This window comes from Pipra filicauda, unplaced genomic scaffold (genome assembly GCF_003945595.2).
Source record: "Pipra filicauda isolate LSUMZ 115617 unplaced genomic scaffold, ASM394559v2 scaffold488_size445888_pilon, whole genome shotgun sequence".
Taxonomy (NCBI): domain Eukaryota; kingdom Metazoa; phylum Chordata; class Aves; order Passeriformes; family Pipridae; genus Pipra; species Pipra filicauda.
In genome coordinates this window covers 66,503-84,416 of record NW_024104629.1, presented here as the reverse complement: position 1 = coordinate 84,416, position 17,914 = coordinate 66,503, and the positions used below count along the sequence as shown (strand labels likewise).

The 17,914-nt window shown below is 49.7% G+C and overlaps 1 protein-coding gene across 15 annotated transcripts in view; it reads right to left on the bottom strand.

Moving 5' to 3' along the window:
* NCAM1 (neural cell adhesion molecule 1) overlaps positions 1 to 17,914 on the bottom strand; it is an 88,850-nt gene that overhangs the window by 33,077 nt on the left and 37,859 nt on the right. For 8 of the 15 annotated variants that reach the window (XM_027737017.2, XM_027737018.2, XM_027737019.2 and 5 more), the window contains exons 2-9: positions 10,381 to 10,455; positions 9,987 to 10,205; positions 9,133 to 9,276; positions 8,226 to 8,363; positions 7,722 to 7,839; positions 7,058 to 7,227; positions 6,083 to 6,225; positions 1,417 to 1,446 (exon numbers count right to left, since the gene is read on the bottom strand). In XM_027737017.2, coding sequence (XP_027592818.1) covers positions 1,417 to 1,446; positions 6,083 to 6,225; positions 7,058 to 7,227; positions 7,722 to 7,839; positions 8,226 to 8,363; positions 9,133 to 9,276; positions 9,987 to 10,205; positions 10,381 to 10,455 — 1,037 coding nt within the window. The remainder of the gene's footprint in view (positions 1 to 1,416; positions 1,447 to 6,082; positions 6,226 to 7,057; positions 7,228 to 7,721; positions 7,840 to 8,225; positions 8,364 to 9,132; positions 9,277 to 9,986; positions 10,206 to 10,380; positions 10,456 to 17,914) is intronic. The other 7 variants (XM_027737021.2, XM_027737023.2, XM_027737024.2 and 4 more) reach the window with 1 other exon arrangement.

Below are 17,914 nucleotides of genomic sequence, written 5' to 3'. Positions count from 1 at the left end.
ACCTTCCTCACCCTCAGGAAGAGTGAAACACTCGATGCCAAGTGTTCCTTGCACTTCCCCAGCCCAGAATTCCTGCTGCTGGAACCCCCTGCCAAAAGCCCCCAGGCAATTTAAAAGAGATTTGAAGGATATATCCTGCCCGAGCTGCAGTGATAAACCTTCACCAACATTCTCACCAAACCCCACCTGGAGATTTTCAGACACAGAGGCAGCAAGGAATGTAGAGGCAGCAAAGCTTAATAGTGTTAGTGCTCTTATTAATCAAAAGCTGGAGAGAGAGAGAGCCCAGAGCAAACACTGGGGGCAGGGGGGGACAGAGACAACTGTCACAGGAATTAACAGGAGTCCTGAAGATGCAACTACTCAGATTCCAAATTCTTCAATGCAAACTGCTCTGAATATCTGATGCCTTCACTTGCCACGATACATCTATTCCAACAGATTATTCTGGAGGAAGAGGGGGCAGGATCTTCTCAGCCCCACATGAAACACAGGTGGATGGTGTTTAAATTACAGCTTTACTTTATTTAGGCCACACCAGGCTCTGTGGTTTAGGATGGCTTAAAAATAGCTAAAGAAAAATCAGGGTACCCAGAGCTTCCACAAAGTCGATCCTAAAAATACATATATGAGGCCCCCCCAGTTCTGATGGTTCATTTTGTTCTCTACCTGACCCTTATTATTTGCTTGGAAACAAACTTTCTGGTCCATTTTGAAGCAAGTGTTACAAATCAGGTGCACATAAAGGTAGGTTATTCTCATTATTATTATTATTATTATTATTACTGTTTTTCCAGTACAGTACTGACTGTGAAATTAAAAGCAATGAACCCCACTTGCACCAACCCCCCCCCTCACTGACCCTTGCAAATCAAAGAGTAATTGAGCAATTTGGAGCATTTTCTGGAGAAATACACCTCCTGAAAGGTTTATCTGCATTGATTTGGAAATGGAACATGATGCAGTTGTCCTTTAAGAGAAGGTCAAGCTTCAGGAGCACCATGAGCAAATAGGTGAGTTGGCTGGAGCAGAGGAGAATTATCTTGGGGGGAAAAATCCTTCCCCAGAACACGTTGGTGCTAATCTTCAATCTCCAAGAGAGGCAGCATGGGGAAAGCAGGATCTGTCAGATTTTACAGCTGCTTTTACTTTTAATTGTCTTTTTTTCCTTTAAAGTGGCAGGGTTACTCACTCCCAACACAGCTAGTTTGCTCATCCAAAAATGCAGCACTACAGGCCAAGTAATTTCTAATTCTAGAAGCTGTTTCTCTCATGTGCTGGTATTTAACTTGTTCATATTAATGCTCGTTTAGTTGGCTTGGTTACTGGACTAGAGGTTTGTTAATCTTGTAATGCTTAAAGAGAAACCAAAACCAAAAACCTAAGGAGTTTGCTAAAGGTCTGGTAATCTTATACCTCTTGTTTCTCGGGCCGGGTCCACGAAGCCTGGAGAGAACAGATATAGAACACAACAACAACAACAGAAAAAAAGCAATAAAAGTTTATCAAAGGTTGCTTTCAGGTTATCAGTGTTTGCAGCACATTGTGTCCTGTGCACATGCAGGCTCCAGGGTGTACATCTCCTGGGGGGGGGCATCACACTTCCCATTGCCCACAGAACCTCAGTTTAGGTTGGTGTTCAGAATTCCATCTCCTAGAAACTGGTTGTAAGGTTACCAACCAGAGGGTACTGGCACCTGAAAGTGCTCCTGTGTTCACCCAGCCCGGGACTGTGTCCCCTGGCACCTCTCACCTTCTCCAGACCCCTGTGCCCAGGTCCTGGGGAGGTGCCTCTGCTCACCTGGGCCACTGAAGTGCAGAGGTAAGTCCCAGAACTGGTTTTCTCCCCCTGGTTTGTTTGCCACCCCCACACACTGATTCCCACTGACCCCCAGTAACGTGGCCATGCACCTGGAGCTGGATTTCCATGCATTCTGTGCCAGGAGGAGGAGATCTCGAGCTGCAGAGCACTGGGACAGTGGGACACCCTGCACGGGGCACAGCAGGACCTGGTGCCTCCAGCTGATCATACCCAGCCCTTCCTGGGCCTGGCACAACCCAACAGCAGTGAAACATGCACAAACCTTACATTAAAGCAGGTATTTCAGGCAGATATTTCCTGTTCAGAGAAAGCCACCACCAGTGTGGACCATAATCACTGTGGTTCAGAAAGACCAAAGCTGCTGGGTTCCATTTTCCCCCCTATAATTTATATTTCAAATATCTTCTGGACTCTGTATCCATTGTATCTCAATCCACTTCAGTTCAGGAGCCCAAAATCAGCTGCTAATGTCCCAGCCACGATGGCACCACTGGGTGTGAGGCACGAGTGTGGATGTCACAGCGCACACACGAGTGACAGGGATGGAGATGGAGGCTCAGGGAATGAGACTAAAAAACACAGCACTGTCTCCACAGGGCTTCTAGTGAACATTGTGAGACTCAAATATTAACAGATGGGACAGACAGCCTCGTCCTACAATGTCTTGGATGAAAGCAAAGCATTTGCTTGTAACTAGAAGCCTGAGGAGAAGCTCCCCAACACCTGCACAGGGCAGGACACTCCCCAAACCTGGTCATTTCTGTGTATATATATCCTGTTGTGCACAAAGTCCTTGAAAGCTGAACAGGCAGCCTAATAACCCAAAATAATCCCTTCTTGCTGTCCCAGTCACTCTGCCAGGGACCTGCCTTGCCTGTACCCATGTGAGTCCCCTTCCAGTCCTGTTCACTGGGTCCCCACAGTGTCAGCACAGGGGGATTCTTTTTATCCTCTGGTGTTCAGTACCTGCCAACCTAAAGGAACACGAAGAAGGAAAAAAGCCTGTTCCCACATCCCCAGAGTTTGCTGTTCCTTTGTCACTCAGGGATGTGGGGAAAGAGGCAGAAGCACATTCTCCATCCTGGAGAGTTCCAGACTAACTGTCCTTCACCAAGACAGAGACACAAGCTCTACTCAGCACCATGTAGGGAACATGGAGGGGGGGAAAACAAGAGCCTCCTGCATCTCCCCTTCACTTTGGAAACAAGTTGTTAAATGAGAATCCTCATCACAAAGGAGTTCCTGGGAACTGCCAATGTAATTCTCTCCCCGGATCATTAAATCCAAAGATAGTCCCATGTACATCTCCTAAGATGCAGAGCACAACACAAATTTAAGACAGGGACTTGTATTCGAGGTATATTGCCCACTTAGGAGGAAAAAAAAACCAAAATACAGTCAGGAAATTAGGCTTCCATTAAGTTAAATTTGGAATGTTAAGTGTTCTGCATCCCTTTGCTGAGGATGTTGCAGCAACACTCACCTGCACCATCAGAGTACCTGACTCTCCTCCAGGTCACTAAATCTGCCTTTTAGTTTTTGTTTGTTTTTTTTTTTAATTACTGCACTGGTCATTTGACCTGGTGTGAGCTGTGCAAGGGAACGAGATCCTGAGCTGCAGACACCCCTCCTGTCAGCCCTGGCCACAGGATAACAGCCTGCATGACCCCTCGCCTGCTCCCCTCCCATGCCCACCCACTGAGCTGCACTGCTGGGCAAGAACCCCAGGACTGGCTCCACAACTGCTCCATGGAAGTGTGTGCAGTCAGAGCCTGTGCCAGCCAAAAATCTGACAGTTTGCACTGAAACTGTAAAACTTGTTGCACCACTTCCAGCACATCGAGACTCATTTCCTGAGGCACAGTTAAGTTTTGTGCCAGAGCAGTGAGAGAAACGTGGCTCTTCAAGGGGCTGAGAAGCACTGAAGGTGAGGAGGGAGCTGAGCAGCTTTCCCTGGGATCCCTCCCAGTTCCTGCTGCCTGCACTGGCACAGCAACAGGCACTGAAGGGGAGAGGAGGGCAAACCCCTCCAAACCATCCTGCTGCTGCCTTCCCGGGCCTCTGCTCTGCAGCAGGGACAGACAGCAATCCCACACTGACAAGGCAAACATTCCTCCTAAGCAGCATGTTCCTACCTTCACAACCAAAGTAAACCCCAGGTAAGCAAATTTTTAATTAATTTCATCATTGTTGTCGTTATTTGCTCTGCGCTCTCTGCAGAGCAGGAGCCACAAAGGGTGGTTTTCTTGCTTATTTGGGGTTTTGGGAAGGTTTTTTCTGAAGTACAGAACGTTAATGGGAGCTAAGGCACCTCTAAAAATCTAGACTGAAGTATGATTACAAGAGTAAACAAGATGAAGCAAGATAGAAGCATCCAAGTACCTGAAGAATATTCAGAAGTAGGGCTTCATAATCCTAAAAATAGTATTGTTTGTGCTGCATCAAAGACCATCCATTTCCCTGTGCTGTCCCAGAGACAGCAAGGGCAGAGTAACCTGAATGTATGAATTTGGTTGTACATTGAGTAGAATGGTAATCAGAGCTGTTCTGACCTGAGGATTTCCTGGATGTTTGTACCATCCACCTCAACCTCCAGCACAAGAGAGAGAATGGGAAAAGTGTAAGACAAACCAAACCAAAACACACACACACACAAAATAAAATAACCCAGCCTAGAAAGTGCATGGTATGTGATCAAAGTGTGTTTGCCCTGAAGGTCTGAACATGAGACACATGGCTGCACCTCAAACCTTGGATTTTCCCCCTGCCTGTATAAGAAAGTATCAGAGAATCACCATTTTCTGTACTATTGCTCAGCCACAGCATCAAGCAGGATATATGAGTCTCAAAAATCAGCAAAAATGAGTTAGCAGTTTTGCCACTGAGATCTGGAGGGTTTAACTGGGCTGGGCAGAGGGGGCCCTGCAAACAGGCAGGCTTTAGTTTTTATATTCTCCTCCCTGACAAAGCTCTTCCCATGGCTGTGACCCCAACTGCAGAGCCAGCAGCTCTGGAGCCCCGGGCTCCTCCCAGGACCCTCCTGGACAGAGACAAGACCATGAATAAATAACCTTCCCCTGTCCAAACAGGTGCCCCAGTCACACTGCAGGGACAAGCCAACAGCTTCTGAGGGCACTGGAACCCTCTGTGAACATTGCAGGGATTCACAGCAGCCCTCCCACCCCAAAGATGCTGAGAAAGAACTGAAGCTGGAAAACTTTGGCACTCTGATTAATAAGTTACACATGAACAGCGTGGGGGAGAGCTGACATCATGGGGGCAATTAAAAAAAGCTCATTTAGGAGCTCCAGTGCAGGATGGCAGCTGTGGGGACAACTGACAGTGGACACCTCTGTTGCTCCCAGACTTTCACAGTCTGTCCCCTGCTGCCTTCACACTGAGCCAGAACCCCTGGCATGGCCAAGGCAGCTGAGCCCTGAAGCATCCTGTTATTAGAAGATTATTAATAAGCAACAACTCCTCACTCCAGCTTTTATCTAGGCTTTCTTTAGCTCCAAATTATGCCTGCTGATCACTTATGCAACTATTATGAAACATCTACAGTAAAGCAGCACATCCTCATCTTGTCTAATTGAAGGAATTGTAGCCAGTAACAACACCAGCACTCTCCTCTAAAAGAAAAACTGCTAATTATTTTTGCCTTTAAAGAACAAAATGGCATTGATGTGATCAACAAAACAGGTGAGCACAAAGGCTGCCAGGCTTTTGTGCTTCAGGAATGTGCAGTACCAGAGTACAACACGGAAGGGCGAGAAGGAATGAACAGGCTCATTTTGGTCCACTGCACCTCTGAGAGGGGACAGCCCACAGCTCAGCCCTGCCACCCTCCCAGTCACTGACAATGCTGCCATCAGGGTGCTCATTCCCAGCTGGGACACGGGAGGGAAAAACCCTTTCACAACCTTCCTGCAACTGTAGGTCCCTCTGGAAACTCCTCTGGAGAGGGTTTAGACTGCACTGCTCTTCAGGTTAATCCAACCCCGAGTGATCCAGCAGGAATTCCAAAGCATATCCTCAGTTCTTACAGACAGAGGTGGCTCTTTCCAAAAGGACCCCAGTGGCACTGCTGCAGGGGTGGAGCTGAGCCCTGGGCAGACAGGGTGTGCTCCCAAGAGAGGGAACCCCCGGGACTTCCACGTGCATCCCCGTGCAGCTCATGCAGCCCAGGGGAGCAGGGCAGGCAGGCAGGGGCTGTGCTGATCCCCCAGGGAGATCCCAAGGCTCTGGGAAGGGCTGTACCTTCTCCTCGTTGCTGATGTTGCGGGTGGAGGTTCTCCAGGTGATGGAAGGGATGGGGTCCCCGGAGGCCTCGCAGGTCAGGGTGATCTGATCCTCCAGCTCCATGGCTGTTTTGTTTTCCACATAGGTGATTTTGGGTTTTGCTGGGAAGAAAAAGCAACCCTGATTCAGGTTGGGGCTCGGGATGAAGCTCATCTGCCAACAGCAACGTTTGGGACAGGCAGCACTGGGGGAAAAGGCTTTGGAATGGTGACAAGCTCACTGCCATGCAGGGAAGGAGCAGAGTGGTGCTGGAGAAGAGGCACCTCCTGGCAGAACTAGAACCTCTTCTATTCATGCTTCCAGCTGAGGCTTGTAAGAGAGGACTAGGAGAGGGTGTATGTGAAGTAGAACCCATTTAACAGTGTACAAGTGATCAGTCCCTGGGATTACCAGCTGAATCTTCCACCTCCCTGTCTACTTTCTCTGCCCCAAATCAGCCTTTTGATAAGCAGCTTTGTTGAGTGGCTGCATATGGGACAGGGAGAATTATATTCCTTAACACTCCCAGATTCATAGAAGGCAGGAAAGCTGCTGATTCATCCCTGCAAGCTTGAGGTCACTCACACAGTGGTGGGGTGGAGTTCACCTCCCTGTCCAGGTTAGAGCAATTCCTACTGAGGTGCTAAAGCAGCTTTGGGTGGATCAGGATTCAGCCCTCTGGGCCTGGAAGATATTTCAGGTAGCATGTGAGCCTCATCACAGCCCCCCTGCCCAGGGCTGGATTTCTCTCCTCAGAGGGGAAGCAGGATGGAGCTGGGCTGTGTTTCAGACACACACACACGATGGCAGAGGAGCACAGCATTCCTTGGGGAAGCAGCAGCTCTGGATAAGCCCTGCCAGGCATTAACTGGGATAAGTAGGTTACTTCCAGCTTGCACTGGTGAGCTGCCAACACGGCCTGGAGTGGGAGGGGGATGGGAAGAGCATTCCTACCGAAGACTTTGAGGTGGATGGTGGCATCTGCCTCCCCTGCCTTGTTCTCAGCGATGCAGATGTACTCGGCCTCGTCGCTCTTGTCCACCTGCCTGATGACCAGCTCCGAGCCGTCGTAGTTGAAGCTGTATTTCTCCTCATCGTCAGCCTCCTCCACGGGCTCTCCATCCCTGGGGGCACAAAGCACGTGGGTGTGGTGGGGAGCAGCAGTCAAAGGCTCCACAACCCCAAGGACAGTGATCCTCAGGTGTGCAGCACTGCCTGGCACTGCCATGCAAGGCTGGGAGGGGACACGGCCAAACCAGCTGACCTGGCTGAGCACCTGCCTGCCAGGGGCAAGCACTGCATGAATTCCTTGGTTTGCTTTGCTGGCATGCACAGCTTTTGCTTTATCTGTTAGACTGCCTTTATCTCAACCAACAAGGTTTTTTACCCTTCTGATTCTCCTCCCCATCCCACTCCCCCCAAGTGGGCTGTGTGGGACTCGGCTGCCCACCAGGGTTTAACCCACAGCAGAATCCAACTTCAGTTCCATCATGAGTCCACCCTTTCTCTTGTGAATCAAATCCATTCATTTCATTCCAGTTAAGATGGTTTTTCCCCTCCAGCCTGGTTTTCCAGGCCTTGGGGAATCACCCCCAGGACACTGCACACAACATCTTACTTTGTCCACGTCACGGTTGGCTCAGGAAAACCATCAGCATCACATGCCAAGGTGACAGACTGGCTGAGGTTGGCAGTGGCATTCATAGTGCTCTGCCTGGCACGCACAGAAGGAGGTACTGGAAGAGAAGAAATCCACATCTGAGTTAGAAAGGACAGAAGGTTGAGCAAGAGGGAGCCTCAGGAGGCTCCTTGTGCATCTCTGCAATAACCACAGATGTCACCAGTTACTCAAACCCTTCCACCATCCCCTGCAGGTTTCAATCAACAGGTTTGATGCACGAGCTCTCCAAAGCAACCAGTACAGGGAACAAAGGGCAAGGGGTTGGGAGAGGCACAAAAAAAAAAAAAATCACTGTGGTGGACAAAAGCACTTGTGAGTCCCACCAGGCTCAATTCCTCACTCTCAGTCACGGGACATTTCAGCTCGGTTTCCATCAGATGAGAACTCCCACAGTGAGGTTCTCACCCCCTGCTCTGCACCAGCCTTACTCTGAGCTCTCACCATTCACAATGACCTGGATGTCCTTGAAGTTGATCTCTCCCCGAGCCAAGATCCTCCCCTCACACCTGTACGTCCCCTCATCCGTCTTCTTGATGCCCCGGATCTGCAGGTAGTTGTTGGACAGGACTATGAACCGCACTGCAAAGACAGAAGGGAGACTCACCCAGGGGGCCTCAGGGCAGCTCTCTGCAGCTTCTGCTCCTCTCTGGGCCCCTTCTGGGTTGAGACAAGGATTGGTGGGGTGGAACTGCCCTTCCCACCACCAAAGGGAGATGCTGCTGCAGCTGGGTCTGACGGTGCCAAGGAAGGAACCCGGCTGTGGAGAGCAGCCAAGGGCTGGTGCTGGGCAGTGTAAGCACTCAGGGATAATCCACAGGAACACATCTACATTTCAGCAGAGCAGGCAATACGCTGAAGGCTTTACTGCCCTCCTATCTGTGTGCCTGCAGCAGGTAGGTGTGACAAACCCAGCTGAGGCACAGCTGGAATCAGGGCTTTGGAGGCCCCTCTGCCAGTGAAGTGCCCCTCTGGGCATGGCTGGCTGCAGCTTTGTGGAAGAAAGGGAAAGGTTCCTGCAAGGAGCTTTTAGCCCCTTTTCCTCAGGAAGGCTGGCGAGTGTCACAACATCCAGCTTTTCTGTCTGATGGCACTTCTTTTATCTGATTGTTTTCTCTTTAGCATTCTTTGCTTATTCCAGTGTCAAAACCTGATGGTCATTTCTGTGGGAACATTGCTGCCCTGCCACTGGCAAACCACAGCACCCTGACCAACTGAACTCACACCCAGTGCCAGGCACAAACTGCTCCCCCTTTCCCTGGTGCCCACCATCCATTCTGTGTGTGAGCCTGATCTGAGCTGATGGGAGATGGACACTGGAGCCCTGAACGGACGAGCACCAAGGCCTTACCATCTTTTTTTAGGATGACATCCCTGCCTTTGTGCTTCCAGATGATGGTGGGAGGCAGCGAGCTGACCACGTCACACACGATCACAGCATCGTCCCCTTCCTTGAATTCCTGGGGGGTGGGAGCGTTCTTGAACATCAGCTTTTCTGAAAGCAAGGGAAGGAGAGAGTCACTGCAGCTTTCCCAGCACACCTCGAGCTGTGCTCCTGACTCAAGCCTGAGGGAAGCAAAGAAACCCCAGAGGGCCCCAAACCCCCTGGAAATCATCTTGTTGCCAAGGGGAGGATAAAGGTGTGTCTGATTGAATGCACTGCCCCATTCTCCAGCCCTGTCCCCCAGGAATATCAGTGGGCCAAATCCATTCCCTAAATAACCCACACTGCAAACTGTGACCTTGGAACTGCTCAGCTTCCCAGCAGGAAGGGGAGAAGCTGCTCTCGTGGCTCTGCTGGCCAACATACTGATGGCTTATTATAAACCTGGTGAACGTGTGGGCCCCTTCACTCAACACCAGAGCAGCCCCACAGCATGTCTGTCACCCACAACAGCTGCTCCCTCTGGTTTCTCCTCCTGGACACTCAGGAAGCGCCAGAACCTTCTCCTTCCACCCCTTGCTCTCTGAAGAATTCCCAGCCCTGCCTTTCTGAAGGATTTCAGCACAGACATGCCGGCGAGCAGACCACGGGTCCAGTTCCCATTAACCCCCAAAACCCAGGGAGGAGGAGGAGGAGGCTGCACCTTCTCCGCAGTCCCTTTCTTTTCACCCTCCTTCCCCCCCTTTAAGCCCAGCCTTTTCCAGGGAGGCACAGGGCTTGCCTCCTGCTGTTGCCCCACGAGCGGGGCCCCGGGGCCTTACGAAAGATCTTGACGTTGACGGTGGCCTCGGAGTCGCCCTCGTCGGCGCTGCTGACCACGCACTTGTAGATGCCGGCGTCGTCGATGTTGGCGTTGTAGATGGTGAGGGTGGAGGAGAAGTCATCGTTCCGCACCACCGAGATGCGCTGCTGGTTCGGCGTCAGCCTCTCCCCGTTCGGGGAGAACCACGAGATGTCCTTGTGCTTGGCCTCCCCTGCCACTGCGGGGGAGAGGGGAGAACACAACACCACACTGAGCCCAGCCCTGTGCTCCTCGGCCTTGCGAGTCCTGCTACAGCAAATATCACCCCTCAGAGCACAGTCCCGCTTCCAAAGCGCTGCCACCACCAAACTAAACCCACCCTGACACGGGCAATGCCTTAGGCCAGCACTCACCTTGACATAAGAAGAACTTGGACTCTCCAACGCTGATCTCCCCCTGACTCGGAACGATGTCCACTTGTAGAGAGGCTGGGAAAGAGAAGAGCACACAGGGGGTGGTTAAACAACAGGAGTGGTCTTCAGTAAAAAAGCCTTGCTGGCCTTCCAACCCCTACAGCTCCTTTATTCAGCAGAGTCCAGTATAACACTCATTTTCTGATCTGAATTACACTGGTACTAAACAAGTGAGAAAGGACAGCACAGGCCCCCAATTCCACGTCCAGCACAGGTCCCCATTTCCACGTCCAGCACAGGTCCCCATTTCCACGTCCAGCACAGGTCCCCATTTCCACATCCAGCACAGGTCCCCATTTCCATGTCCATTCACACCCAGCCCTGCCCAGTGCACATCCACGCACATCCAGTGCCCTTTTCCCCCCAGCAACATCCCTGCCTTCTTCATTGCATAAATTATGACCCATTAGGCAGAAAATGTAATTGGATTCTGGCTTTCCTCCAGCTATAGCTTAATTCCACAGCAGATCTGTGGCCTAACAAGCCCAGGTCAAGTTGAATTTGAGGACACCAAAATGAATAGGTTTTCTTTCAAAAACCCCCTCCCGGTGTTTTCACGCTGTAGTGCATGAAAATCCCTCTCCCAGAGCAGCTCATTTTACCTCCAGACCACAGAGGTGTTATTTTAGCTGCCAAACACACCTGGATTTTCAAGGAACATGCACTGCTTGAGAAATTAAAACCTGACTGTGTGTGCCAATGGCAACATTCCTTAAAGTACTCGGGAAACATATGGATGGGGGGGTTAGGCATTAAGGCTGCAGCCACACACAGCTGAAGGAGCACTGCCTGCCCTCAGTAAAGAAGGACAGAACCATCAGGATGGTCTGAGCACATTCCTGCAGCCAACAGCCACTGTGACACAGCACTTCTGCTCACAGGGAAACGGGAAGCAATTCATGGGAGCCAGTGGAGCCCTGCAAAGGACGGTCCCGGGGCAAGGTCCGGGCCACATCTCTGGCTTTGCTCTCCCTGGATTTCAGCAGGCTGTGCTGATAAGTGCTGGTGTTCCAGCCCAACAGGCTGGGGTACAGCAGTGAACAGAAACAACCCAGCCCAGACTCAGCTGACAGCAGAGTTGGGAGCACTGTGTGCTCCAGGTCTGGCCACGTTCACAGGTCTGCCCAGCCCAGAGCCTGCCAGAGGGGGACATTCAAGTACCCCTGGATGCCCTGAGGAACAGCAAGAGGCTCATTCCAGCCCCTCCTGGCCTGGCTGAGCCCTGCAGCTGGAACACAATGACGTTGAGATTGAATTCTCCACAGAACTGCCATCTCAGCCCAAGGAAGGGCTCTCAGCCCAGCCAGCAGCTTGCTTTCTCCTCAGGCAAGCACTGCTATCAGACCACGGGGTGCTGGTAAAATGGCTTTGAGCTAATTGAGATCTAATATAAATTCATCCCCCCCTTCTTTTTTTTTGCCACCCTACACTGTATAAACACACCACTGGCCCTCTTCTGCACTTGTGAGAGTCGCTGCCTGCTGGGAAGGCAGTGGCACAGGCTGGGGTTATTAATGCCTTTCATTCCATTCTCAGGTGCTTTCTGTTACAGCTAGAAAGGAGAAAAAAGGCTCTGTGTAAAGCACTGAACTTTTCATCACCCCCAAATTTGGCATCTGGGCTCTACCTCACATCTTTTTTTATGCATGTCTGTGCCACAGCAGATGCAAAGAATGGGAGGAAACCACACAACCTGGGAATATCTCACTGTAATGACAGCCAAAAGGGCCAGGCAAGAGATCTGAGCCCAGGCAACACTCAGCTCTCAACACTTTCACTTATTTTTTTCCAAGGGCTCAGCTCCTTCTGTGCATTTAAGAGTTTCAAGAGAATGAAACCTGGAAACCACCCCTGGGACACAGGAAGGCAAAACTCTTTGGAGCCTTAGAAAGGAGCAAAGGAAGGACATCCCTGATTATATATGCCTCACTCAGTCACTGCTCCCTCTGCTCCACCAGCAGCAAAGTTATCATTAAATCTCATCATTACTGGCCTAAGAAAGAGCACTTCTGCAAAGGTTGTGCAGAGGGGCAGCAATTCCTTCACCACCAATCCCCCTGCACGTCAGCACAGCCCCTTCAGCTGTGATGGGAGGGAGGCACAGGGGAAACCTCCTTAGTCAGTTATTACTGACTCCAGAAAAGCACTTTTCAAACCCAGAAACTGCCAAGGGACAGAAACAGTGACCTGGTGAGCAGCAGGAACCAGAGAGCCAGTATTAACAAACCTGCTTCACACCACACTTCAGCTTCTTTAATTTAATCCAGGAACAAGATGCTCAAGTACCCCAAGGTAGATCAAAACCTAACTGCTGTTTCAAGTGCTATTTTACTCCAGTTTCCACTGGGAGAGGAAATTCCCAGGGCTCATCTGTGCAGAAACACACCAAAGGTACTTACTAAAGGCACAAAACACACTCCAGAAACCCTCAACACTTCCACTCCGCCAGAGATGTCAAGGAACAAAACTCTACCTGGCTTTTTTTAGCCTTTTGTGTCTTCTGACGGTGGGTCTGTGCAGGAGACTGGACAGGCTGTGGGGCTGCTCCAGCCCTGGGTTTTGTCCTCACAGTGTTTGCCAACAGCGTTCAGGCTTTGTCCTACAAAAGGCCAGATCCCTGGAGATGAAACCGGGCACCAAAGAGCCCAGGGGATGCTGAAGGTAACCTGTGGAAACCAGCTACAATCTGAGCAGAAATGTTCCTCTGAGTGACTCCCACCGAGCCCATCCGAGCTCATCTGACACCAGGGGGAACCCAGCCCCGACTGCCTGAGCCAGCCCTTGCTTTGCTGACACCACAACCTGGACAAACAGGCCCATCAGAACCACGAACTGTGCCTGCAATTACACCAACAATTGCTCCCTGCTCGCTAAACTTTGCTGCTCAGTGTGTGACCAAACCAACAGACCCAGCCCTGCCACGGGTTTTAATCACTATTTAATCGGTATTTTTGCTTTGCAGTTCAGGCAAACGGAGACTATTTTTTCCACTCTTCATTTAATAGACACTGGGAGCCCATTTGTATTCCACTTCCAACTTCAAGCAATAAAGGCCTTTTTAGCATCACATAATAACTGCATTAAAAGGCCTCTTCATAATCACACAATAACACTTTTTATAGCTCTGCCCTCCCCCATATCTTTTATCTGGTTACAAAGTTCCCCAGCCCCCAAATAATGCTGAATAATTCCCTATTGATTTAAAAAAAAAAAAAAAATTGCTAATGCAACTTCCTGTTCATCTGTAGTTAAATATAATTAGTTTTGCATTTCAACAAAAGAAACGAGCTCAAATTAAGCCCTGATTTGGGTAATAGGCAGGGAGGCTGTACCCTGCTGGGCTAAGGCTGAGCCTAACACAGCAGGGTTTACCTGGGGGGTAAATAAGGTGCCACTTGCAGCAGAGGGAAGGGGGTTCAGTGCTGGGTATTGGCTCCCTGTCTGCCCAAACTCGCAGGGACTCCAGGGAAGCAGAGTGTGAGTGACCTGCAGCCACACTCCCAGTCTGGAACATCTGCCTGTGTCCATGCAAAGGGAATGTCTTGGAACACTCAATACACTCAGGACAAATCTGCAGTAATGCAAATCTACCGTGGGGTTGTGTCCATGGATAAAGGAGAGCTCATCCCCCCCATCCTTCCCTTCCCATAAAACATCCCTGCTTTCCAGCCTGCCAGCCCTTCAGCACTGACCCTCACAAGGTCCCAGTCTGAGCCTTGGAACTCAAAAAGGATCTAAATCCTTGGCTGCCCAGCAGGAATGGTCCCATCTCACTCCAGCACTGGGGGCCACGTCAGACCCTTCCCAGCCAGTTCTCTCTGCCAAGAGCACCTCAGCTCTCTGCTCACCTTTGGAGCCCCGATAATACCCAAACTCCCCTGGTTCTCAGGGCTCTCTCTGACAGGCACCACTCCTGGCTTGGAACACAGGGAACTGGGATATATTTGCCTGGGAGGCAGCAGAGTCCCTGCCATGGCAGCAATCCCTGTCCTCGTGTCACTCCTGTCACAGTAACCCTGCAATGGTGCATCACCACAACGTGCAGGTGAGGCTCAGGGAAAATGCAGCATAAAATAAAGCACAACAGGGATGAAATCAGCTGGAAATATTCCCTGTGTTCCCTTGCTAAAGACTGTACCTTTATTTTCATTCATTTCTAGGAACAGTTCTCCGACTCAACTAAATTGCAGAAATAAAAATCATCGGGAAAAAAAAATCTCTGCTGGGTCTAATGCCCCCAGCTCTCCGAGTAAGGGCAGGATTTGTAAAGCTTGTGAGCCCAGCAGATTATGGTGAAAGCCCTCAGGATTTAATACACAACAAAGGCTTAACAAGACAAAGACATGCCTCCTGTACACGGTCACTTTATTAAAAATACGCTGACTGCTCAGGAGGAGGAGGAGGAGGCAGCTGGGATTGATCCCAGCTGGGCTGCAGATCCAATTCCTCCCCCGTCGCCATGGGAACCACTCCCTAAATCTGCCAGGAATTGGAGGAGGGGACGGCTGGTACCTTTGGGGAATAGCAGATCAGAAGGATTCGGGGAGGCAGCAAACAGCAGCACAACACAGAGAGATGTGAGCAGAGCTCCGTTTGTAGGGGAAGCAGCTGCAAACAAACCCCCCCCAGCACAGCCCGGGCTGACCTGGATGTGGGAGGATGCTCCTCACTCACCCCGCTCCCAAACGCTCCCTCCTGCCCCAAAACCACATCCAGCAGTCCCTCTGCCATCCTGGCAGTGCCTGCAGTTATTTAAATGCTGCTAACACCCTCTCCTACAGAGACTCGGGAATCAAAGCACAACTCCTCAGACGTATCAGTGGTTCTACACGGACACGGTTTTTATGCCTCTTCTGACGACATTCCTGATAAAAGCTTTTTATTGCTACGGATCGTAAAACTAATAGTCCTATTTGCCACAGCAAATATTTTCATTTACCTGAGGCAGAGTAAGCCAAGATGCTTTATGGAGCCATTAAATCAGGGTACGGACAATTTTAATTAAAAACTATGGAAGCCACGACGTTCTGCCAAAAAAGAAATTTGGGTGAGTGACACTGCATTAAGGACCCAGAGAAGATGAGAAAAACAGGATTTGCTAAAGCTCCTGATTCAAGACTAATCTTGCTGCAGCCAGTTTCTCTTGGCAGCCCGTGAGCAGCACACACACTCTGCATTTGGGGGGGACAGAACTGCTCCACTTGCGAGGCAGGAGCAGCTCCACCCCCGTGAGAGCCGAGGCTCCTGGAAGGTCCCTGTCATTCCTCAAAGGAAGCAATCCCTACCCCCTGCAAGCTCCATTCCCCCCACAGTCCATCATTTAACCTCAGCATCTCATCCTTAGCATAAGCTTTGATGTAAAGTATTGAAAGTAACTCTTTCCCAACCTCGGTGATGTAGCTTTGGGGGCGTATTTTTAGCAATGGTTAAAAAGCTGAACTGGCTGAAAAGCTCGAAATTCAGTATTTACTTCATAGAAATCATTAACTCCAGTGTAACATCCACAAAACTGCAGTCACCTGATTCACTCCAGGAAGGCACATTCCAGGTCTGGCTCATTCATTCTGTATTTTAGAACAGTTTCTCCCTTTGCTAATTCACGCAGGAATGTCTCAGGAGGAAAATAAAGCTTTCTCTTGTACTTCAGTTAAAAGGAAGAAAAAAACATGGAATGTAGTTTTTTTTCTCTTCTCTCTGTTTCCAAAGAGGTCAAATCAGGCAGAAGCAAAGCTCTCAAATTCCTAATTGCTTGTTTGTGAAGCACCATCAGATGTAAATGCATGGTAGTTACAGGCTGTACTGAGAACAGGGCTTGGTTTCTCCTGCTCCCAGGTTTGGCAACTTCTGCTCAAGGTCATTCCTCTTCCCAAAGCACTTGGATGAAGGTGACAGGGACAACACAGCCCTCATCAATAATCCTGCTGTGGCTCCCAGCTCCAAAGGTTCACCCAGGTGACCTCTCCAGGTCCCTCCACCCTGCCCTGCTCTGGTTCTGTCACATCTTTGCCACCAGGGACTATACATTTTTTTTTCCTTACATCTCACTGTTTCTGCTCAAAATTAACGAGAGAAGTGGCTGCCCCAGCATGCCAAGGGTCATGTCCTAATCACTGCTCTGCCCTGGGCAGCTCAGGGACACTGCCAGGGATCAGGAATCCCAGGGGAACAGGAGCCCTGCTTTGCTGGCAGTGGCCTGGAAGGGCCGTGGCTCACACAGGTCACCCCCTGCTCATCCATCAGTCTGCCCCTGGCAGCTCAGGGGAAGGCAGAAGCAACCCAAGTGTTGAGGAGACAGAGAATCACAACTGTTCAAAGGCAAGAAAACGTCCAAAGGCCCTTCACTTTTGGATGCTGCTTCTAAGTGTGCCTTCAAGGCCCCCCAGCCGAGGTTGGAGGCAGGAGCTCTGCACTCAAAACACCAGGATCTGGGTTTTTTGGATGTCTTACAAACATCCAAATCCAAGGCACCTTGAAGAATTCCTACACGAGTTTACACCAGTTTTGTCTGGGAAAGGATTTCACACTTGGAAACCCAAGTCCTTAAATATTCCTCCTGCATTCAGAGCCTTTCTGCCTCTCCTGAGCTGTGGCTCACAAACACTTCAGAGAGAGCACTACATATTTTAATAGTTTAAATTCATATCTGGAGCCATCATCTGCCAAGTGCAAAGTGCCAGGAATCAATAGTTCATTTAATGTGTCTATTAATCTTTCATACCTAGTGGGCCCTGGGAATCCTGTGATAGCTGAATATCACTATATAGTTTAGGAAGAGCTAAAAATCATAGACTTAGACTGATAATAAACAGGGATTATCAACATTGCCTTACAGCTTAATATTCCACGATTAAACAGTCCCATTTTTCCTTGCTATATTAGGTGAAAAAGAAATTTAATTAAAAAATTAAATGACATTAAAAACATGGGAAGGTTCTTTCACTGTATAAAATCACATGGGAAGAGCAGAAGGCATAAGGAAGTAAAAGAACAAGAAAACATGTCAGTATTTATAATTCTTATAGTTTTTTGTACAAGCCTTCCACGATGGTGAACAAAACCACCTCAGCCACTCATCCCCCATGGACAAAGCACTGTCACAGGGCACACTATTGGACGTTTCTGGGAATTTGGTGAACTTCCTGAACACATCAGTGCCTCTGGAAATACCACTGTAATTTGTGGGTAGGCTGTGATAACATTTAAAGCACGATATTAACTGGAAGACCTTTTGCAACCACCACACTGCTGGAACCTCCAGAATTCCAGCAGGTCATTAGGACTGTCAGCATCATTAATGCAGCTTTCCACTGAATAAAAACCAAAGCATTAATAGAATGCAAACAGAAGCCCAAGGACTGGGAAGAATAACATGCTAATACAGTGCCCTATTTGCTCAACAAGCACAGGAACAAAAAATCCCTTCAGGCAAGAGGGAAATGAGCTTGTTTGCTGCCTCCTCTGCTGCTGCACCACT